The sequence below is a fragment of the Pseudonaja textilis genome, chromosome 5, assembly GCF_049901715.1.
Source record: "Pseudonaja textilis isolate UNSWEBS1 chromosome 5, rPseTex1.2, whole genome shotgun sequence".
NCBI classification, from domain to species: domain Eukaryota; kingdom Metazoa; phylum Chordata; class Lepidosauria; order Squamata; family Elapidae; genus Pseudonaja; species Pseudonaja textilis.
This window is the reverse complement of record NC_141994.1, coordinates 68294337-68319616: the sequence shown is the minus strand read 5'-3', so window position 1 is coordinate 68319616 and position 25280 is coordinate 68294337. Positions and strand designations below refer to the sequence as shown.

At 39.5% G+C, this 25280-nt stretch overlaps 1 protein-coding gene across 37 annotated transcripts in view; it reads left to right on the top strand.

Moving 5' to 3' along the window:
* CELF2 (CUGBP Elav-like family member 2) overlaps positions 1-25280 on the top strand; it is a 555045-nt gene that overhangs the window by 487895 nt on the left and 41870 nt on the right. For 10 of the 37 annotated variants that reach the window (XM_087935283.1, XM_087935279.1, XM_087935281.1 and 7 more), the window contains 5 exons: positions 1672-1701; positions 7459-7538; positions 15620-15778; positions 23279-23362; positions 23472-23535. In XM_087935283.1, the coding sequence (XP_087791409.1) occupies positions 1672-1701; positions 7459-7538; positions 15620-15778; positions 23279-23362; positions 23472-23535 (417 nt within the window). The remainder of the gene's footprint in view (positions 1-1671; positions 1702-7458; positions 7539-15619; positions 15779-23278; positions 23363-23471; positions 23536-25280) is intronic. The other 27 variants (XM_087935304.1, XM_087935300.1, XM_087935302.1 and 24 more) reach the window with 4 other exon arrangements.

The following is a 25280-nucleotide window of genomic DNA, read 5'->3' as shown; positions in this document are numbered from 1 at the left end:
AACTTGATAGATAATAGAAGGAGGCTTAATTCATTCATTCTTGTGAGATCTGCTAAGCCTAGCATCACTTGGCACTGGGTTGAAATTGTGGTAAATGCATAAAATGTTATTTATTGATTCTCTTTGTCATTCTGTACACTGCTCACAGCTTCATGCCTGTGCTGAGTGATGGCCAAATTGCGGTGTGCAATTAATTCCCTCTTCAGAACTTCAAGGAGAAAAGAACAGAAAAGAAGATTTTAGACAGGGGGAATAACAGACTCATTTCAAGTTCTCCTACTCCCTTCCTACAAAGTTTATTTAGACAGACTTGTAATATTTCCTCACTCTAACCCATACCCTTGGTTGCTATTATTGATGGTAGATTATGGACACAGGTAGGTATCAAGATATTGCTAAAATATATTAATGTATATAGGTAGTCCTCGAATTATGACCACAATTGACCCCAAAATTTATGTTGCTAAGGGAGGAGACGGTAGTTAAATGAATTTTGCCCCATTTTACCAGCTTTCTTGCACACTTGTTAAGTGACACTGCAGCAGTTTAAGTTAGTAACACAGTTATTAAGTGTGAATCTGGCTTCCCCATTGACTTTGCTCGTCAGAAAATCACATCACCCAGGGACACTGCAACTGTCATAACTATGAGTCAGTTGCCAAGTGTCTGAATTTTGACCCCGTGACCATGGGGTAACTTTGAATGGTCACTAAATGAACTATTGTAAGTCAAGGACTACTTGTATATGGAATCCTCATATATTTCAACCGGGAATGTCTGCTGAGAGTCAGTTCCTTCATTACAGAATGATAGCAATTTCTGCCATATGTCCTTGTGTCCATTTATGGGTTTTGTGTAGGAAATTAGTACAAAGACTGCAAGTATCTTCCATATGGCTACTCATGGATAAATCCTGACCCTTAGACATATTGTGATCTGGATATCAAGAGCTAATTATTCTCTTGACAGTAGCTGAAACTAATTAACTTCCTTATCTGCTAAATTATATCCACATTTGAAATTTCTTTGCTGAAAGCTTTTCCTGGGGAAAATGCTAATTGTAGTCACGTGACCCTGTTTTTTTCTCTCTCTCTGTCTCTCTCATACGCACATACACGCACACACTCACGCACAGAATTTCTGCCTTCAAACATGCCACATGCTCTCTGTAAGCAAGTAATATCCCATATTAATTATCCCTGATTTGCCTACATCAGTGATTCTCAACTTTAGCAACTTTAAGCTGGGTGGATTTCAACTCCCAGAATTCCCCAGCCTGCTCTGCTTTGGCTGGGGTATTCTGGGAATTGAAGTCCAGCCATCTTTCAGTTGCCAAGGTTGAGAATCATTGGCCTATATCATTTGGGGCAGGAAATTCAGAAAGTTTCAAAGTAGGATTATAAAAGCCCTAAGGGGGAGGGAAAACCGGATGCCCCAAAACCAGAAGCAATCCATCTGATAGGAAATAGTGAAAATGGGATGGCGGATCGAAAGAGGGAAACCCGTGCCAATAACCCCAAGCATATATTTGTACAAGATGAGAATGTCCAGCTTAATGCAGATATGAGAATGAACTATTGGTAACCTTTGTTTCTCTGCTTTATAATGAGTAATGTTTTAAAGAGAGATGATGTTGAGACTGATGGTAAATTTGGAACTCTTTAATTTTAGTGCACAGCTTCAATACGGAGTCTAGCCGAGGTACTGTAGACCATTTACCATTTTACTCATGCACCTATTTGTCTAGCGTAAATTATATGAAGTTGTTGTTCTGCTTTGAGTAATGTATTAAATGTGTCGGAAATGATGACAGGAGAAAATTGTCAGGTGTCTGCATTGTTCAGTCATCATCAGGTCTCCCCGGAGCTGTTGGAAACTCATGAGCCATCAGCCTTTCTTGGTAAACAATTTGAGGTTTCAAAACTGATATAATAGCGCCAAGCCACAACATGAAGTTTTGCAAGCATATTGATTTCTCTGTGAAATATTACAGAGATTCTAGTTGATGCAACATGCACGGATAGAAGTTTTAATGAACTAATGGGGTATGGATTTGAGTTTAGGCAGACACAGCTACCTTCTCCATCTGAGGCGAGCGAGGAAGAACAAATTGTCTTTACAAAACAGGAGCCAGCCTCAAAAATCTCCTGATTTTTAATGTCATATTTTTTAAAAGAAAAGAAAAGAAAATCCCTCCACTTAATTTATTCTAATCCAAATATCATATGCAGAACTTTAAAAAATAATAATAATAATAAGAGACACGGAATAAAACACCTTGACATATACCCTAGAACAGTGATTCTTACGCTTTTTTTCCACCAAGGACCCCCTTTAGCAATGGCCCTTAGACTTATATACCGCTTTACAGTGCTTTACAGCCCTCTCTAAGTGGTTTACAGAGTCAGCCTCTTGCCCTCAACAATCTGGGTCCTCATTTTACCCGCCTTGGAAGAATGGAAGGCTGAGTCAACCTTGAGCCTGGTGAGATTTGAACTGCCAAATTGCAGGTAGCCAGCAATCAGCAGAAGTAGCCCGCAGTGCTGCACTCTAGCCACTGCGCCACTGGCTTTAAATACCTTTTGTGGCCACAGGCCATAGTCATGGACCTCCAAGACTGGGGGCCTGTGATGACATCGTACCCCCCCACACACACACCGGGGTCCAAGGATCATAGGTTGAGAACCACTGCCTTACCTAGAACTTAAAATGCAAGATAAAATCGACGCAAATCTTTACAAAAAAAATTGCCCTCCTCCCTTAAATCATGCTAACCAGCAAGCCGTGTGTGAGATACATAATCGCTTGTGTAAATTGTGCATTGATTGGAGATAATAAACATAAAAGTCAACCTTCCTGCTTGAAAGACATCTTCGAAAAGGACACAATCGGCGTCCTATGAATATCTTCATAATATGAATGACATATAGGACGCATTGTCTGGAGCCTGATGCTCCTCCTTTCTGTAGCTTTGGGTTTTTTTAAAAAAAAAAATCCAACTTTTTCCCACTGGGTAGCTTTAGACAAATAATATCTTTTCTGCTGACAGAAATGTCAGGGGAAATGGAGCCCCTCTTCCCCCCTTAACCAGAAGGAGAAATGCAAAATGAAATGTCATCGCCAACCCTGAATGAGAAGTAACCTAACCAAAAAAACATGAAGTAAGGATTAGACTCAGCGGGCACCATTTGCAACACAATGCTCTGAAATGGTTGAGCCTTATTCCCAATCTACTGTATGTCAATGTTTCTCAATGTTGACAATTTTAAGATATGTGGACTTCAACTCCCAGAATTCCCCAGGCATCCTGGTGCAGCTGGGAAACTTTGGGAGGTAAAGTCCACACATCTTAAAGCGGCCAAGATTGAAAAACAGTGATCTGTACCGACAATAATCCCACTGAATGCTAAATAAATGCATGCTAAAATGATAATCTTCTGGTTCTGCCCTTTATGGAAGAGAAAGCATAACTCTTGAAGCTGATTTGCAAAACATGGTTTGCAAAACACTTCAGTTATTATTGCCTGGACTGCCTCTTGTTCAATTAAAATCTTATTGAGTTAATTTTTTTCCCCGCCCCAACTTGGTATTCTTACCAGGTATATATGGAGAAAGGCCGAAAGGAAGGAAGTGGTATTGTCAGTGCTCAAATTGATTTCCCCAAAATAGCTGGACTGTAAAATGGATTCTTCATTTTGCTCACTGATCCCAGCGGCAGTGATACCAATTTTTTTTTTGTTTAAAAAAAAGGTGAACTTGTTTTAAGTTTCTTGCTCAGTTCTATGATGATACCGTGCTTCAGTCCCTCTGCATTCATCTTGCTTCATTTAGAAGTCTGTTAAAATTCTAACAGTCATCTTCATCATCACCATTTTTGGAGGAAATTGAGGGAGCTGTGCTGTGATTTCATTTCATTTTCTTTTTTTTTTTTAGTTTGGAAGCCCGCATTTCGAATACTAGGCTAAAAATCAAGGCTTAGAAATCAAAGTCTTTTTAGCATGCGTCACAAGCCAAATTTGTTGCATTAAAAGCAAAGTTTTCACTGCACCGCAGTATTGCTATGAAATCAACTTGAATTTGCATTATTTCACAGCCTTTTCTTGCAAGGCACTCTAGGAAACGTCAATTTCAAAGGGTATTTAAAAATAAAAAATAAAAAGAAATGTGAAAAACAGTGCGTATAGCACTGTTGGTAAATCCCACCAAATTTGATGTAAAGGCTACAAACTCTCTCGCTTCCCATCAAACTCAGACATAACTTCCTTATGTTTTTAAGTCAAATTCCCAACATGCTGATTGAGGATGATTGACGATTGTAGTCCAATGCAGATTGAAGGCACTAGATAAGAACCTCGTCCATTGCTTTTTCTAGAATAGTCTAAAACGATATAGCCTTTCAAACTTATAGTTCTTATAGATACTTGGAAGGTGTTTGAGATGCCAATTTCTTCTTGTTTCTAAAATATTCCAGTGTTCAATGCAGTTTATCCTTCTGAAACCTGTACTGGTGTATTTTGGCCTCCCAAATCCCATTTCCAACTCTAACCTTGAGGAAGACTGCCAGTACAGATGGCCTCGACTTATGACCACAACTGAGCCAAAATTGAAATAGTTAAGTGAGGTTTGACCCATTTTACAACCAATTCTTGCCACAATTGGTAAGTGAATCACTGCAGCCGTTAAGTTAGTAACAAGGTTCTTAACTGAATCTGGTTTCCCCATGGACTTTGCTTGTCAGAAGGTCACGAAAGGGGAATCCCATGACCCCGAGACACTGCGACCGTCATAAATATGGACCGGTTGCCCAGTGTCTGAATTTTGATTGCGTGACCATGGGGATGCTGCAATGGTTGTAAGTGTGAAAAATGGTTCTAAGTCACTTTTTCCAAAGCCATTGAAACTTCAAATGGTCACTAAGCAAACTTTTGTAAGTCGAGAATTACCTGTATCTGCAGATTCTACCTCTCACGCTTATTTAAACTGCCCATCTCTGGGAATGACATAATAAACCAAAATAGCCAACATCAAATTAAACCAAACAGAGTCAGTAGCAGAAACAAATGCAAGTTCACTTTTGTATCATCCCACCAAACCAATCCATGGAAGAAGATTGATATGAGTTGGGCTCCCATCAATCTTCCCTCTTGCACAAATAGGATGCCCGTGGAGAATCAGTTGTGAGAGTGATGCTTAACCTACAGAGGAATAAAAGACCTCCTCACTTAACTTAACCCCTATTGATAATATGGACATATCCGTATACTTTTATTCACCTACACTACCAAACTGCTTTGCCATTGCATTCTTCCAAGAGATCTCCCCGTCTATCCTACAGTTTTGGCATCCCCTTGAGGGGAGGTCCCTTATATTAGCTAGGTACAATTCTGCTTTGCTTTTTTTGAGATCAGCTCAAGTCAGCTAAGAGCTAAAATCCGTAGAGAATCCTTGAGGGAATTATTTGACTGTAGAGAAGATCAAATTTAGTGTATGCTCCACAGATAAAAGGGAAGCTTTGTTACCACGCACAAAGCCAATAAGTTGCCTAGATGCATAAAATGTTGACATGAGGCCGCTTCTGGAGAAGCTCCTAATGTTCCCCCCACCCCCAAAAAAAGATGAGTAAAATGTTCTCCTAGTGATCATAAAATGATGGAGATGATCATCCATTGGCAGAAGACACCAATGAATGGAATGATTATAGTAGTTATTAACTAGCTCTCAAAGATCCCTGAGCCCCAAGGAAGGATGGCTTTTATACGGTGTTGCTTCCAAGAAACGATGTCATTGATCTGGTCTCCTCTCCAGGTCACCAGATAATGATCTTCTCATAGAGCTTTAGAAGTTCTAAACATGAAGTGCCTGGCATCAGGACTGCCCAACAGTCTCCTGACAAACTTGTCCAATGTCACCTTCAATTAAAGTAAGGAGTAATGTTAAGTCATCAACCATGAGCCTTTCTCCTAAATTCTGTCCTTCCCCATGACCTCACCTGAAATCTGGAGATAGGAAGAGACTGCAGAATCTCAAAGAAGACATTGTCTTCTTCCTAATCCGTGTCTCAATTTATTTAGGTGGAGAAAGCAGACTCCTTTGCCTAAACTTAAGCACTGTAGGCGGTACCAGAGGTTAGAAGCTTAAACCTGAACATAAGAATCAGAATAAATCATCATTGAAGACCCTGAATCATGGATATCTGGGTTCAAGTAGTGCCACCCAGAAGGGAGGTGGGGGTGGTCAATTTGCAAGATGGTGGGTGTGATATAATACAGGGTTTGAATCACAACACCAACCTACCATTTAAGACAGGGTTTCCCAAATTTGGTAAAGTTCTTTTAAGTCATGTGAACCAATTCCCAGAATTCCCCAGCTAGCTATGCTGGCTGGGGAATTCTGGGAGTTGAAGTCCGTGTGTCCTAAAGTTGCCAAGGTTGGAAAACTATGGTTTAGAAGGTTTTAACCCCCTCTGTGAAAACCCAAGATCTGAACTGTTGTTGCTTCACAGATCTGACAGATTTTGGTGGAGGAACAAAGCCTTATTCTCACATTATGCCATGAAATAGAACAAGTCGCTCATGTGTTCAGTTAGCTTATTCAGAAACATCTAAAGTCAATTTTAGGACCCAACAGCGTTGATATACAAGACCAGGTTCCTCTAAGCATATAGTTTGATTCCCAGCCTTATTTCTATTGTAGGTATTGCTATGTCAATGACTAAAAAGACTTAATTTGGTTTAATTCAATCACTAATGGTGGTGGTTGCTTATGAAGCAAGTGGAAGTTTTACTGTGGTTTTCAATAAACAAGTTTGAATGCTTAGATATGAGGATCTTTAAGGGACTCTATTAAATGGAAATTAAAATATAAGCAGTCTTGCCTATTTCCAATCCTGTTCTTTACAGCAGCATTTCTCAATTCTGGGAACTTTTCAGACGAGTGGACTTCAACTTCCAGAATTCTACAACCAGCATGCTGGCTGGGGAATTCTGGGAGTTGAAGTCCACCCACCAACCTTAAAGGTGCCAAGGTTGAGAATCACTGCTTTTGAAGAATGAGGAAAATAGCCATATTGTGGTCATTTTCCCACTGAGTCTCAGCCTTCCCTCTCCCTCCCTCCCCTCCCCCAATTTTCCTTTCCTTCTCCCTCCCAATGATCAACTCAGCTCTGCTGAAGCAAATCAGTTAGGGAATTGGGTTATTTTTGTTTTTGTTTTTTATTTTCACTTTTTATTTTTATTTTGTTGTTTTCTTTTCTTTCCTTTTCTTTTTTTTAATTTATGTACTACAGAGAACAGTGTCGTCTTGTGGCCGTTCTCGTAGACTGTTGTTGGTTTAACAAGCGTCCAACCCTTTTTGTCTTTGTTGTTCTTTTCTTTTCTTTTCTTTTTTCTTTCTTTTTTTCTTTTTTTCTTTTCTTTTTCTTTTTTTGTCTTTCCTGCTCCCTGCCCCCTGTTCCCACAGGCTGTGCGTTTGTCACGTTTTCGACAAGGGCAATGGCACAGAATGCAATCAAAGCTATGCACCAGTCCCAGACCATGGAGGTACTGTATCATATGCCCTTTCATTGTTTCCTTTGTGCATATGACTGAGAATGTAAAGCCGTGCTCTCTTGAGGAAGATCAGATGTATGACAGTCCTAGGCAAACCTTCCAAGTTCACTAAGCCCTATTTCCCCCACGCTTCTCTCCCTCCACCCTTAACTCTTTTCTTTCTGGGACATTTGGTTCTCTTAATGATCTGAGAACAAATTGCTCTGTTTTTGTCCCTCCTAACAGTGGCATTCAGATTTTTTTTTAAAAAAAAGTTTGTTGACATGACATTTTGCTGTCTGGCATTTAGGATGCTAATTTACCCCAGAATAATTTTGTGATTTAAAAAAAAAAACCCTAATGATAAAGCTGGCCTCTGCGAGGCTGCCATGCCTAAACTCGAATTGGCCAAGGACACCCCAAAAGGCATATATATATATATCTGTTTAGAAGTATCCCCTCTTTCCAAGGGGCTAGTAAACATTCACGTTAGGCCCACATGAGACGAAACATGCTAGAGACAGCAAACTTTGATTCCATTATTGACTTGACGTATACAAATTTAAATTTAGAATAGAATAACAGAGTTGGAAGGGACCTTGGAGGTCTTCTAGTCCAACCCCCTGCCTAGGCAGGAAACCCTACACCAAATTATCCCTGCATTTTCAATTTTTTTTTAAAAAAAAGGAGCTCCCTCCAACCCACTCCATGATTTTTCAGAATTTTGTACACACACACACACACACACACACACACAAATGCCTCATGAGTTGACTGTGTCTTATTCTGGATCTTCTGAATTAATCATTTAAGACAGCATGTTCTATTGTATTCTGTACTGTGTATCTGTGTATTAATTAATTCTTCTTAAGCATTTGGATGTAATGTGCACTTTTTTCTTGCTTTTTTTTTTAAATTAAAAAAAACCTCTTGAGATGAGGAACGTTCAAATATATATGTAAAAAATATATATTTTGCAAATGCTCTAACCTCCCAAAGCATGCTGGGTACTAAAATTCCAACATTATTTGGTCTGTGTCATTGAATGGCTTTGTGTGATGAGCAAAGAAAGAAAACAATGAAAATATTTTTTTTAAAAAAATGCATGGAAAATGTCTTATGTATTCTTGAGAAACACTGATATTGGCATTGCAGTGTCCGTTGTTCTCCAGCCTTCATTTGAAATTATTTTGATATTTTATAATCAATTTGTCTTTCTTTTCAGTGCTATCCTTTTTTTAGATTGTATTAGATGTGATGCTTGCCACAGAAAAGAATCCAAATCACTTGAAAAGACGCATGCTTCTGTGTGCAGAATATTATATACTGTATATATGTATGTACATATTATATTATATTATATTATATTATAATATTATATTATATATATATATATATATAAAATCTCCATCCTTTTATGTGGCCTGCTTTTAATATTTTAGTGAGTATATTCTATTATGTTTTGCCTAAAGACAAAAGGATGGATATAGATAGATAGATAGATAGATAGATAGATAGATAGATAGATAGATAGATAGATAGATAGATATAGATAGATAGACAGACAGATGACAGGTTAGCTAGATGCATATTTCTCATATCTTTGATTGAAAATTTCAGAGACTTGAAATCAATGTTTATTTGCCTAAGTTTTAAAACATTATGATAATTTTGCAAGAAAAAAACCCAAAGACAATATTAAGGATTCTGGCCTGGGTCCCTGGGAACTATCCATTTTTTTTTTTTTTGGGGATTCCCACACAGATCTTGGCTACCTTGGCAAAGTTTGATGGTAACTTGAATCTTCCTGCTCCTAAGGCATGGCACCCTCTAGGAGAATATTGACCTTGTGGATTAGCAGAGGTGCCAATTTGTGTCCAGTACAATTACAACAACTGAAATGGCTGTTGTGCCATTATACAGAATGGTGGCTCACTGACAAAGAGATAAGGTCACATAGGACAGGATTAGTTGTGAAAGTGATATTATCATCTGCTAGAAGGGTGGCGGGAAGCCATCAACTGTTCACGCAGGGCATTTTGTATGTTACACACACAAAAAAATCCTCCTATAAGATAGGCTTATGAGGGATATTCCCATGTTATGTTTTGGCCATCTTCCCTTGAGTTCTCTCCATCCTGCTATCAACAGGCAGTTCTCCAATCTCATTTTTACAACAATACAGGCAATCCGAGATATAGAGACCCACAGTTTTGGATGTGTTTTCAATACTGAAAAAAGTTGTTTGGTCCATTCCCCAGTTAATGAAAAAAAAACACCCGTTAAAGATGGAAGTTTCACAGAAGAAGAAGCAGAGGTCATGGATTGTGCACCATCTTGTTGAGTTTCTTTAAGAGTTGGCAACTTTAAGATGTGTGGACTTCAACTCCCAGAATTCCCCAGCCGGTGTGTTCCTTGAATGCCTCTTAAGCATGCCGCCTGAGGAATTCTGGAAGTTGGTATACACACACCTTAAAGTTGTCAACTTTGAAAAACACTGCTGTAATTCAACTCCCTTGGATAAGGCAATTCCAGAGCAAAAGCACACTCTTAAACCATGTGGTTCCTTTTTAAAATTACTTTTGTCATCAGCATATTTCTCCTAATGTTCCGTTAAAAGCAAGCACCCTGTGATTTAAAGCTGTTAGTTCCATTCCTGCTCTCTAGGACAACCAAGAAGGATTCTTTACCCTTTTCTAGGTAACAGCACCTCACGAGACTGATGGATGCTATCTGGCATGAATTAAACATATTTCATTATTCCATGCTATTTGGTTAAAGTTTGAAGGAAGACGATGCATTCAACCTGAAAAATGTGAATAAGGGAACCTGGAGCATCCAGACTGGGTGCTGTGCTCTAATCTGAAGCATCCTGCACTGAGAATCAGTCCACTGATGATGTTACCCAGTTGGGTAATACAACATCTGCAGGGAAACCACCAAGCTCAGAGAGCACCAAGGACCCCTCCTTTCAGCCCTGAGCTACAAACATTCTCCTTTATTGATTTGCTCTAATCTGGAAAGCTGCTTCCATTATATCCTACATCACACCACATTCTGTCGGACATAGTTTTTGCAAAACCATCTATACAGCATATATTTGCCCAGGGAAGAAAGTCCTCGTATCTGCTCTGGAGGGACTTTATCACTGTACAGGTAGTCCTCAATGTACGACCACAATTGAGCACAAAATTTATCTTGCTAAGTGAGACAGAAGTGTCGGAATTTTGATCCTATGACCATGGGGATGTTGCAATGGTTGCAATTGTGAAAAACGGTCATAAGTGACTTTTTTCAGTGCCGTTGTAACTTTGGTCACTAAACGAACCGATGTAAGTCGAGGACTACCTGTATTTCATTTTGTCAGTTTCAAGTCAAGCTTGGCACTCTTACTTCTCCATGCAAATTCTATCTAGTACCTTTTGACAATGCCCAGGGAGCAACGTTTCCATCAAAAGGCAAAATATCCCAAATTTCATAGGAGGATGGTGCTCACATTTGCCCCAGTTGGCTTTAGCGTGGCTCTCGTGAAAATCAAGAATCAAGAAAACAAAAGAACAAAAAGTAATTGCCTTTCCACACGTAATACTGGTAATAGAAACAGCTCTAGAGGAGAAATCTGGTACAAATGGGCCAAAACATAATGTGTGAATATGAATTGCTTCTTGTGCAGTATGCTTTATATATGTATATGTATAAAGCATACTGCATGTTGTATGTTTTTGTTGAACATTGTATGTTTTTGGTGAAATGCCTGTCTCTCAGGATTTTTTAAATATATTTTTTAATTACTGTATTTAAAAAGTCAAGATATGTTATAATTTTCTTGGGGAAGGAAAGCAAAGGAAGGAAGGAAGGAAGGAAGGAAGGAAGGAAGGAAGGAAGGAAGGAAGGAAGGAAGGAAGGAAGGAAAGGCTTCTCAACTATAGATAACAAGTCTCAATAACAAAAGGAATAATACTATTCATTTAGCTTGGCTTCTACCTCTCTGCTGTTCTTCAGATGTGATAGGACTACAGATCCCATGCTTCCCACCCATGCTGACTAGAAAGTTGCCATCTCAATATACCTGGAAGCTTCCAAACTGGAAAAAGCAGCTAAATATTCAGCGGCTTTTCTTTATTCTCCTTGACCATTAATCTCGACACGCCTGCAGTAAACAGTTGACTTTCAACAAAGAATATCCAATCTGGATAGTCGACAGGAAACTTATATTTCTCCTAGGCTGTTTGGCTGGATTTTTTAATGCAAAGAACATTATTTTCAAAAAGTAGAATATACATCAAACGATTGGTTTCAGATGAAAGTTACCTAGGACTCAGTGTCCTGTTTTCAATAAGAGAACAATATCTTCCCCCACCCCACCCCAAAAAACATACTGAAAAACAGACATCTTCAAAATAAATAACTTTTTCGTGGCTGTTTACACCCCTATTTTTGTAATCATGTGCTTTATAAACCTGTGGTTACTGCCACATTTTAATCTCATTAGGGATATATGTGAGTTTATATATTCATGCACTTAGAGAAATCTTTTTTTTTTTTAACGATGGAACAAATAGGTTACAGCCACCCTGTTTTTTTTTTTATTCAGAGCCGTTTCGATTTGTATGTTTTCAATCTGCATGAGGTTGGTTCTATTCAAATTGCTACCCAGATGAAATATGACACGGGGGGTGGGGGGTGTAGGGAAATTATAGATTCATCAAATACTTCTGTAATGTATTATACGATTTACAGCCGGTTAAGCATCCATAAATAGAATATCAGATGCCACACGAAACGGAGAGCTGCAGGCATTGTCTGGGAAAAGCATCTCATGTTCGTGTCCCTGAAATTTATTTCTGCTTCTTTTGGAAAAGATTTGAAGAGCTACACGTAGATCTGTTGGAAGCTGCCTTGTTTCTTCTAAGAGCTCTTCCATGAACTAGATTTTGATCAATGTTCTTTTTCTGTCTTTTAACCTGGGGAAGTTGGGATCTTCTGCAGGTTTCATAGAACAGGTTTTGCATTAATATTTTAAGATGCCCAGGGGAAGCCAAGTTCATGCCAGGGTGAGCCTACGTAACCCCTCTACTTCTGTGCATTTACCTAATTTTTACTTCCCATCTCTCTACAAATACTTTTATTTTTCCCCAAATAATTTAAGCAATGAATTCTTCTGCCTCTCAAAAGTCACCAACATCTAATTTCAATCAGAGGCATTTTCTGCACAGAACTCCATATCCTGTGGATGCTAGGTACAGTAGTCCTCTTAGCAACCAGAGTTGGGACCAGCCACTTGGACATTAAGTGAAGTAGTCATTAAGTGAACCCTCTGGATTTACCTCATACTTTCCTTTGCTTTATAACCCTGCAAAGGTTCTAAAGCCAAGGAACGGTTTGCAAAGTTACTCTTTCTCCTTTGTTGCAACTGCAAAAGGTCACTAAATAAGGCAGATGCTAAATGAGGACTGCCTGTATAAAGACAGAATGCACATATCACAAAGTGATCCCTTTCTAAGTGTTTGGCTTGCAAGCTGGATATAAATGGCCCCACACCCGCAGGATAGACAGTGATACTATATGAAAGCACAATTATTTCTTGGGAATGCCAGATCTCTTTTAGAGTGAAAAAATAAAACATGCACTGGTTTATTAATTAGCTCTCTTTTTTTTAACTATGAAGAGGAACAAAATTCTTTTAAATCGGGGGTGTCAAACTCATGAGGGCCGCATCAAGGTTGTGTTTGACCTTTGGGGGGCAGGAGGGGGCATGGCCTGCTTGCCGTCGCTCATGTCGGGGTCATCTGTGGTGGCCAAGTGGTAAGGGAGGACTTCCCTCAGACCCTCTCTCATTCTCCTTATAATCTTCTTTCCTTCCCTCCTTCCTTTCTTCCTTTTCTTCTTTTCCCTTCCCTCTTCATTCTCCCTTCTTCTTCCTTCCCCTCTTTCCTTATTTCTCCTTCCCTGCTCTCTTCCCTTTCCTCTTCCCCTTTCTCCTTTCCTGCCCCTTCTTGCATGCTCAAATTTATCCCTTTTGTTTTGTTTTTAGTTTGTTTTCCAGGGTGGCCCCTCAGGCCAGATCTAAGCACTCCATGGGCTGGATTCGGCCCACAGGCTTTGAGTTTGACACCCCTGTTTTAAACCATTCTGTGGCACATTCCTAAGCAAAGGTCCTTGAAAATTGCACTAAATGCAGTGAAACTCGTATATTTATGTGTGTGTGTATGTAAATATATATATATATATATAGTATATAATGCATATATATACATATACATACATACATACACACAAACACATACACACACACACACACACACACATACATATGCATATTCAGGTAAAAATTCTATAGAACTGTAAAATGTTGGTTTATTTTAAAATAATGGAGTGATCAATTAAAGATAACAGTTTGCAAAAAAAGAAAGAAAACCTCATAACAATTTCCAACATTCACTAAGCAACAATTTATGGGTTATAAAATTAAGCAAAAGTTATTAGGTTTCCCATTTTTCCCTTACAGTTTCTTACCTGTTTCTAATACCTAACTCTAGAGCTTTCTATCAAATCTGGCCTCGAAGGACTCTGCTTAGATCGTAGTCAGGTTAGAAAGAAGACAAGTTGATGAACCAAGTTTTGATTTTAACTCCTTTTTCAAACTGTAACAAATCAGGACATTCCTGCTTCTCAATTAGAATACAAAATCTGATTAGCATAAAGATTTGTTTAATATTCAAACTTGGAAAATGTGGAGAAATATGGGGAAAAGGGAGGAAACCTCCTTCTTTCCTTTTCCTCTTCCGTCCTTTCTTCCTTCCTCATTACTCAAAGCCAAAACAACTAAGACCAAAAAATATTAACCATTAAGAGAGACCAATGCTAAATTAACGGATCCATTTCTAAGCTAAAATGTCACCTAGATAGATTTCTTTGCAAAAATTGTTGTGCAGTTTGAGCCCCTTTACATACCATCCTATCCAATGTGTTGATCTGCTTTGGAGGTTCACTCAATCTCTGGAGCAGATTTGGAGAATGTTGCAGGAAGGCATGGTATGGAATATATTGGGATGGAGACGGGGGCTGAGTTTCCTGAGCAGTGAGTGTTAGACTTCATGCTAACCTGGAATGTTTGCAGCAGATGGGGCTTGGGGACCAAATATGTCGAGGTGGCAGCCACAACCACAACTACCATTTTTGACTTTTGGGGCCCCTTCTGCAATACTCCTTGAGATTCTGAAATCCTTGACTGATCCACATGTTGTGGGTCCTGTAATCAATTACAAAATTATAGAACACCTTTAAAGAAAAGAACTGTGGAAAAGACTCATGCAGATGTATCAGAATTATTCTAATATCTCGTCTGAGTCAAACTTGATGCTTGGTAATATATCCCCTCCAGCGCTAACCAATCTGACCTCACATACCAGCCGAAGATGGCTAAAGCATCATGTAGCCCCTTAAAAATGATTGCGAATGGAAGTTTTCTTTCCAATTCAGATAAAAGATACAGAGACCAAACTAAATTAAATGGTAAAGGTTTCCCTGCCAGTCATGTCTGACTCTAAGGCACGGTACTCGTCTCCGTTTTTTGGCTGAGGGAGACAGCATTGTCCAAAGACATTTTCCACGGTCATGTGGCTAGCATGACTATATGCCAAAGGCACACAGAACGCTGTTATTTTCCCATCAAAGTGATACCTACTTGCATTTACATGCTTTCAAACTGCTAGGAGCTGGAGCAAGAAACAATTGACAAGCTCAGCTTTAACCACTGAGCCATCGCACCGCCTTCTAAATTAAACAAGGGACCCAAAATTTAAACCACCGTCTCTTCAATCACATAGTAAATACTCCCACCAATCAAAGTTCAGCTCCTGATGTCTACCTCAACGCATTTGAGAAGTTTTCCTGACAACAGCACAGAAGTGATCTCCCAAGATATTTTGTATTTTTGACTTCTCAGGCAAGTCAACGCTGCTAGTCCACCCCCAATGGCCTCCTCTCTTAAATACTAACCAGGTCTGAGATCAGCCAAGGTCGGCTAGGTGCTGCCACCTAGCTGGAAATGTGTGATAGACCTTTTTCCCCACCAATCTGTCCAACCACAGGGCTGTTCTTCACCAATTGTCGTGAAGTTTGCTGATACCCAAAAGGACAAAGAGCAAAGACGTTTACAACAGCAATTGGCACAACAAATGCAACAGCTCAATACTGCCACTTGGGGAAACCTTACAGGCCTTGGAGGATTTACCCCACAGTACCTGGCTGTAAGTAATCATCGCATTTATTTACAATATTTACAATATTTTCAAAGCAGGCTTGCCGTGCTGGGTTAAGTGGGTATGGTTTAAATAAAGCAGGGAGCATCTCTATCATTAAAGGGTTGTGGAAATGAATTCATTGCATCAAATTGTCCTGCAAGGGATGTGAAAGAATATCTGAGATTAAGATAAAAGATTACAGTGAGATTTCCTCCAATTGATGCTGTCACATTTTAATAGATGAAGTTTCTGGGTGAATGATTGTATTCTGAGGATGTCCCTTCAAGCACGCAGATAGAGATGTTTGCATATTTAACTGCACTTCTGAGCTTTTACACCACTGAAAATGTTTTAGACATTGATGTAAAGTCTACATTTTTATCTTTTTTCTTATGAATTCTGTATATCTCTTCCAATAGCTTAAGACCCTTTAAGAACATGCATCACTGAAAGTTGAATCTCTGCCATTCAGATAAAGGTTGTCTATACCAACCAGCTCAATTTCAAATTTTAGAAGCTGCATTCACACAACAGGCTCAGCTTGGTTAATGGCTCACTTACTTGCTACATGGCACAGCGTATTGTGTGAAAGCAGTGGGTTTATTCAACGTATAATTCAAAATTAGAAAATGAGTTAATTCAGTCACCAGGTCAAGCATGAAGAATGCAGTCCTCTAGTATGGAGATTTTTAGTCACGGTTGTCCCAAAGATACTTTTCAAAAGGGTGGCTGGACAAAGGAAGTCTGGTTGCCTTTTGTAAAAGCGCCTTTTGGGGAAGAACACGGTTGACATTCAAAAACAGGTAGTCCTCGACTTATGACTACAATTGAGCCCAAAGCTTATGTTGCTAAGTGAGGCAGTAGTGAAATTAGTTTTGCCCCATTTTATGACCTTTCTTGCCACAGTTGTTAAGTTAGTAACAGGATTGTTAAAAGTGAATCTGGCTTCCCCATTGACTTTGCGTGGCAGAAAGTCGCATGACCCCAGGATACTGCAACTGTCATAAATACGACTCAGTTGCAGGCATCTGAAATTTGATCATGTGACCATTGGAGTGCTGAGACCTTTGTAAGCGTGACAAAACAGTCATAAAACAATATTTTCAGTGCCGTTTTATGTTCAAACAGTCACCAAATGCACTGTTGTAATTTGAGGACTGACTGTATCTCTCATTACCCAGAAATAAGGCCCATTGATTTCAATGGGACTTGTTTCTAAGTAGACATGTTCAGGTTGTACTAATGGGTTCAATAAAGAAGCCATCGATTCTCTCTTAATTTTTGGAATCCTGACCCGGAAACATTTGGTGGAAGCTCTATGCGCTTCACACATTCTCATACATCATCCTACTTTTCTTTTTGAAATTTGGCTTCACAATGGCTGTGTTCACACAAGATGCTTCCTCTTTTGGGCTCAGCACCCTCTGAAACTGCCCTGATGCCAAAAGAACATCACACAAACGCTAGCATCGCACTTGTCTATTTTGTCTCTCCCCTTTCCCACAATCCCATTTTCTGGATGTGCATAATACACTTGTCAAGGCAGAACCAAAGCAAATCAGATCTCTTGAAACTTGGCTCTTTCTCAAAGTACATCATATCAGCACAGCTTCAGTGGAAAACCAAATCTAAATCTTTCCCGTGGTTTTAGTATAATTAAACATCCCCAAGTGTCACAGGTCAGGTTGGCCAACTGGGTTAATTGTCAGGTTCTTCAGGCACTCCTTCCCCAACCTTATTGGTTGCCAGTAGAGATGACCTTGATTTTCAGGAGAAACTCTGTGCTGTGTCTAGTAATGCATTCCAACCTCCTTCCTCCCCTTCCCCCACTTGTGTGGCAATTGAGGAACAGAAAGTTGGCTGCAGCCGGGTTCAGTCCAAAGTTGACAACACTTCTATGTCAAGCAACCAAACCTTGAATTGTCAGCAAAAATGCACTCTTTTGGGCTCAGCACCCTCTGAATAATGAAATAATGGCTTGCATTTACACAACACAAAACAATTAAGCACTAAGGAAATGTGAATGCAACCTCTAAGGGCTATTACTGACTTGGTTAAGAGTGTTGGATGGACAGGCAACATTTTTTATGAAATAAATTAGAATAGTTTAGTGCTCAAAATGTATTCACACAACAGTTTATTCTCAGTGCTTTAACTAATACAAAACAAACCCTGTGTTCACATATGCTAAGAAAAATAAGTTATATTCTGGCTTCATAGGATAGCCTAGTTCACCCAATATGGCAGGATTTTTAGCAAATGCTAAGCCACTAACTATCTAACCTCATTTTATCTTAATCTAGGCTGTTATGTCAGAGCCTTTTTTGCATTAGATAAAGCATGGGTATAATTTCTATTTTAGTGTTTTTGGATTTGTATTTTAGTGTTTTTGGAATGAGAAATCAATTTCCAAACTTTTTGTCATATGGAGATATTCAGTGGCTGGTATATTTTTAGGTGAGGTTATTTGGATTATATTTTAGCTGTGTCCACACTTAACCAGGTCAAATGAAGACTGACTGGCTGCATTCACATGACAAGCTAAGCTTGATTTCTTTACTTATTTTGTGAGTGTATGTGTACACAACTTAATAAATTGTAAAATTATTGATTAGTGTAGGATTGATTATTGCACAAGTCCACAAAATGGGCAACTTAAGAATCAGTTAAGTACATTAGGTGAAGGTAACCATTGTTTTAGCATGTATGTAGACCATGGGAAAACCCAGTTCTTTGACAAATAAATCTCTTCTACAATTGGTTCACCATGATAGTGTACATAGATGTTTGCTTTTCAAATTCAGTGTAAGAAGCAGGTATTAATATAATTAGAGCTGTTTTGCCAGAATGATGTTATTCTAAGCAACATTTGTCAGTTTACTTTTGGCAGCCTGGTGGCAAGGCCATTTTTTAAAATCTTTTCCCATTTACATGTGCCACATGTATGTGGTTTACATGTAAACCACATGTATATTTTCTTGTAAAATGGAATGGTTAGATTCGCTTAATACAACACACTTAATCGGGTCAACTGAAGACTGGCTGGCTGCCTTCTGAAACCCAGATTAACAAAAATCACAATTCCTGACTTCACATAACATGTGACAGCCAAACAAATAAGCCCTCATACAGCTTTACATGGTTCACCCGATCTGCAGAGATATGGATACAAACACATCACTTTCCTGCGAAAGAAGAAATATTCAAGATTTGATCGGGAGAGAGGACCTATATAGCTAGTCCAACCTACAGCAACTGTGTATTCTTAAAATGTGCTGGAAATACAATTGCAAGAATTCCCAGCTGGGAATTATGGAAACTGCCATCTAAATTCAGTGGGAAGGTTGAGAAGGAGGCCTTGAGACTTGAAGAATTTCTGTTGTTCCTGCCTGTTAAGCTTTCCTTAACCCATCACTAGATACCGATGAAGAATAGAAGTCTATGTTCCATGATGGTTTAAATATGTTTTCCGTCATATTGACTTTACAAGTTTGGTTAAAAAAAAAAAAGCAACAGTTCAGGGGAATCTTGTGGGGACAAATAATAAGCCTTCTCAAATTCTTTCTTCAAGTTATTTCCTCCTATCCCTGTGTACCTGAGCATTTCCAGATCTGTGTTTGAAGACCTGATTGTCTTCTGCACACCTCAAGATCTCAAGTTCTTCAGATCTGAAGTAATTCTACACCCATTACATCATGATTGACATTGGCTGTTCATGAATATACGGAATTAATGAATATGAAAATGTTCAACGGCAGTCTTCTACACAGGAGGGGAAAAATAATTATCTAAATTTCTCAATGATCTGAATTATGTTGTTTGTCACTTTCCCCTACCACTGTCGCCTTTCCCTGCTGTGCATTTAGATAAAAGGGGCCAAGCTCCACAATTATATTTTCTGAATGCAGCATCAGTACACAGGAGTGGCATTGTGGGCTTTCGTTCAATACAGCTATTTTAAATTTCATAATTGAATGTCAATTTGAAAAGATTTTTTTTTTCTTGGCGAGATGGTTCAGGTTTCCAGTTAACCAATGCATTTTTTACAACACCTTTTTTCCTCGCCTTTCCACTCATGTATTAAGCGGCATAAGTAACTGCCTGCTTTGATCAAACTGTGATAATTAGCTGTATTGTAACCAGGTTTTCCATGAGGCTCGCAACTTAGAATGACAGTTTGGTTTGAAGGATCAGGACAACAACATTAGAATAGACCTTCAGTATTCATTGGGACATCAATCAGAATAAGACATTTTACAAAACTTAGGGTAAGCTTTGATCTCCACTGTGGGACATGCAAATCTCTTTAGGCAAAAGAAACTGGAAGCAGAAGTTAGAAGAAAAGAAAATGAACTCTAACTTTATTTTACATGAACATCCATAATGTGCACCTCCTTGTTTTGGCCCTTGAAATTCTATACCTTTCTGCTTTTTTTTCAGGATCTCCTCCATTCCACGCAACCAAGATTTCCTATCTTCACCTTTCTTTAGGTCCGCAAACTCTTCTTCCATGTATTTTTTTGCAGTTTTATTCTCAATCATCCTATCTGTATCACTGAATAATCTCATCATTTTTCTCTCTTCCCAGAGATCTTCGATCCCATCTCTTCCTGTTTTTACTGCATGCACATCTAAACTAACCCATTCCCACAGAAATTCATCTTACTTTGTGGTTCATCTGACATGCCTAATTCTCACATCCATTAAATGATGTGGATCAGGAATGTCCAATCTTGGCAACTTGAAGACTTGTGGACTTCAACTCCCAGAATGCTGAGTGAAGAATTCTGGGAATTGAAGTAGTAACTTTAAGACTCGTAGCCTTCAACTATCACATGATGGCTGGGGAATTCTGGGAGTTGAAGTCCACAAGTCTTAAGTTGCCAAGCATTGAACAAGCTTTCATTTGTCATACAAATCACATACTACCTATTATAATTTTACTAGCATTTGCAAGTCTGAACTTTCTTTCCTTCCATCCTTCCTTCCTTCCTTCCTTGTCACCAACTTCAGCAATCACTCTACCAACACACACAGATTCATATTACTTTTTGCCATATTCAAATCCATATCCTCTGTGCATCATACAATTTAATATTCACTACAATCATTTGGGTTTTTAACCTCTAACATCATTTGGATATAAAGATACCCACTCATTCTCATGCCCACTCAAAATACTTTTAATGTCATCATAAGCTTTCCATTTATATTTGTTATATTAATAACTAAGTCCCTAAGTCAAACATTCAGGTCTTATTACATGTTTGATGTTGAATCATTCAAAAGGACTAATTCTGATAGTCAGCAATTAATTCCATAGTATGAAGATTCAATGGATTTTCAACATTCAACAATTCAAGTGTATATGCGTTCTTTAAATCAACGAAGCAAGCATGCCTACATTCGCGTTTTCAGTGATCTGCTGAAATCCAAAAATCTAGGCAGTACATCTGTAGCACAGCATAAAGGCATTTCCCAAATTTTGCTCATCTCTGATAACTATTCATCAAATGCATTTTCCATGCTTAGCAAACTGATACACTGTATTTTTTTTTGCATCCGCTGCAAAAAATAAGACAACAATAATGGCATTATCTAGTAGTTTATCATAGATGCTCTCTTCGCATACAAGTTACACAAATAGATAGGCGCACCGTAACAAATCAAGCCCAGTTACACCATCTATTAGCCATACATTTTTCAACATTTTCCCAGTATTTACAACTTTCTTGTCATCGTTTTTCCCTTCAGCACAGAGATTTATAGCATTAATTTCCGTTCCGTTCTTTGTCATATTACTCTTTTCTTCTCTATACACATTATACCATGTCTTTCTCTCTTGTTTTCCTTTTATTCACATTTTTTTCAACCTCCCTCACTTCATCATCACACCCACCATCCTTCTTCATACTTCTCATTAGTGCAACTCCGCACACTTCTGCAGCACTTTGCAGCATAATTCATTTCATTCTGTTCCAAGCAGATTCCACACATTCTCCTCCTCCGTCACTTTCCTTAATTCTGTTGGGGGGATTAATCTGTCTTTTTTCCCCATCCCATTCATATCACCTAGCAGATTCTCTCCTGCATCTCATTCATTCAGAAAATTGGACAACTTTTCCCAAAATGCTCACTATAACCCTACTTCCTTCCTAATCCCCATTCATTGATAATTCTTTTTCATATACAGTATATTTAAGTTTTTCATTCATAATGAAACCTTACCCAAGGAGGCTACCTCTGTTATTACAAATTACATGTCACTTGGAATCATCACTGATCCAATGAAAAAATGGTTTCATATTTCTGTAGCTTTCTTCACACATTGCAATAAGCTCCAACATGCTTTGTCTTATTTTAACATGTTATGTGAAACCAGCCATTGTGATTTGTAAGTGATATTGACCTAGCCTATGTTGTGATCCCAACCAAATGTGGGTTATCCAGGAAGCCATGATTAAACTATCAGGGTTCCAAGTAATGCACCCATAGAAAACAAAACTCCGAGGCAGGTATAGATTCCTCAAAGAATAGTTTTATTGGATATATCATATTGGCACAGTCCTGGTGAAAACCAACTCTGAAGGGTCCTGTGGTTTTCACCTAATTAAAAGTGAAAGTTTTTTTCCCTTCCCCAAACAATCAGTCACATGGTCCAATCAAGGTGCCATCCGGTCACCTGGTAACATCGCTCCTCCTCTCTCTCTGGCCAGGTGTTAGAATGTCCTTGGTTCCCAGGGGAAAGTGTTTTGTTTTGACTACAAAACCCCAGCTCCACCCCCTCCCTATCCCTCAGCTCCAGTGTGGCAACACTGAAGCATCAACATGGCTGCGGTCAGGTCAGCTTCAGGGTTGACATAAACAAACCAAGAGATAGCCAGTGTGGGAACTCAAGTATGTGTATGACCAGTAATTGATTCCAAGATTGTTCCCTGATACAGTATCTCAGCAATGATGATTGGCAACTGAATATATCAACTGCCTCCATTAAAAATCAACTGGTTGCGCCTAGGCCAAGGCTGTCGAACTCGCGGCCTGCGGGCCAGATGCATCACATGCTGGCCACGCCCAGTTTAGGGGAAAATTGCGGTATGTCATGTGACGATGTGAGTTTGACACCCCTGGACAAGGTGAATATGGTATACAGTTGGATTACCAAAATAGCGCACTCACTTGCAGATCAGCTTTGGTTCCCTGTGTGAACACAACTCTGTGAAAAAGAAGAGCCCATTGTCAGGTTGTGCGTTTTTCAGAACCAGTCCTACAAACCATGTTAAGGAAACCAGCTTCTCTTTTTAAGTGGGGAGGTGGAAAAAAAAAATACTCTTGTGGTTAACCAGGATGAGTTATGCTGACTGCTAGACTGCAGAGGGCAATGATTAGTCACACTATGTTGAGCTGAAATAGATTTAGCACCTGGCAGTTAAAAAAGAGTAAATTGATTAATTGTTTTAAAGCAGCAATGTTATTGAGTTTCCCCAGTGTCTGTGTGTTTCTTAATAGAGATTAGACATTAATATGGATTTACAGCATCGGCTCTGGGGACCTTCATTCCAACACCAGGCAGAAGCAAGAGACTGTATAAATGTAAAGGAAACTATAAGTATCCCAAATTTAATTTGATTCAGATAATTTTGCTTTAATCTTAACTTGTTGCGTTATTAACCCCATTGATGTTGTTACTGTTAATTTGCAGCTTCTGCAGCAAGCAACATCCTCCAGTAACTTGGGTGCCTTCAGTGGCATTCAACAAATGGCCGGTGAGTTAAAGCCTCTTTATTTATTCCTTTTCCTCTTTCTCATCCTGTGGCTGAATTTTAGCCCTCTTCGAGTACCAGAAGGTCCTTCATCTCACCGTATGGTTTAACGGGTGTGTGTGTGTGTGTGTGTGTGTGTGTGTATGTGTAGGTATATGCAAAAGCAGAACACCTTGGACGTTGCATTGGTTCAGAGTCAGATTCAAAGGCTTCCTTGGATGATGTCCTGCGTATTTTGACTTTGGTTTCCAAGTTCCCGTTTTAGAATAGAAGCATAGCCATCATAGCCCTCCAGAAGTTATGAATGCTCCAACACTGGAAGTTCTTGAGATTGGATAACCATTTGTCTGAAGTGGTGTAGGGTTTCCTGCCTAAGCAGGGGGTTGAGCTAGAAGACCTCCAAGGTCCCTTCCAATTTAATTATGTTATTATTCTATTCTAAATCATCCCATCCAGATTATACTGAAAGCATCTTGCTCCATTTAGGACCAGCCAGGTGTCTCTTCATGAAGCCTACAGACACCAACTTTTTTCTACGACCACTCCTTTCAGCAACTGATACTCAGTAGTACAATATGTTGCTGAACTGTTTCATTGAAATTATGGTGACTTCCTACAGCACATCCATTTTCTCCACTACAAATACACTGCTCAAAAAAATAAAGGGAACGCAAAAATAAGTCATCCTAGATCTGATTGAATGAAATATTCTTATTAAATACTTTGTTCATTACATAGTTGAATGTGCTGACAACAAAATCACACAAAAATTATCAATAGAAATCAAATTTAGCAACCCATGGAGGTCTGGATTTGGGGTTACACTCAAAATTAAAGTGAAAAAACACTACAGGCTGATCCAACTTTGATGTAATGTCCTTAAAACAAGTCAAAATGAAGCTCAGTAGTGTATGTGGCCTCCACGTGCCTGTATGACCTCCCTACAATGCCTGGGCATGCTCCTGATGAGGTGGCAGATGGTCTCCTGAGGGATCTCCTCCCACACCTGGACTAAAGCATCCCCCAATTCCTGTGACAGTCTGTGGTGGTTGGCGCAAGACATGATGTCCCTGATGTGCTCAATTGGTCTGGGGAATGGGTGGGCCAGTCCATAGCATCAATGCCTTCGTCTTTCAGGAATTGCTGACACACTCCAGCCACATGAGGCCTAGCATTGTATTGCATTAGGAGGAACCCAGGGCCAACCGCACCAGCATATGGTCTCACAAGGGGTCTGAGGATCTCATCTCGGCACCTAATGGCAGTCAGGCTACCTCTGGCGAGCACATGGAGGGCTGTGTGGCCCCCTAAAGAAATGCCACCCCACACCATTACTGACCCACTGCCAAATCGGTCATGCTGGAGGATGTTGCAGGCAGCAGAACGTTCTCCACGGCGCCTCCATACCCTGTCACGTCTATCACATGTGCTCAGTGTGAACCTACTTTCATCGTGAAGAGCACAGGGCGCCAGTGGCGAATTTGCCAATCTTAGTGTTCTCTGGCAAATGCCAAACGTCCTGCACAGTGTTGGGCTGTAAGCACAACTCCCACCTGTGAACGTTGGGCCCTCATACCACCCTCATGGAGTCTGTTTCTGACTGTTTGAGCAGCCACATGCACATTTGTGGCCCACTGGAGGTCATTTTGCAGGGCTCTGGCAGTGCTCCTCCTGTCCCTCCTTGCACAAAGGCAGAGGTAGTGGTCCTGATGCTGGGTTGTTGCCCTCCTACGGCCTCTTCCACGTCT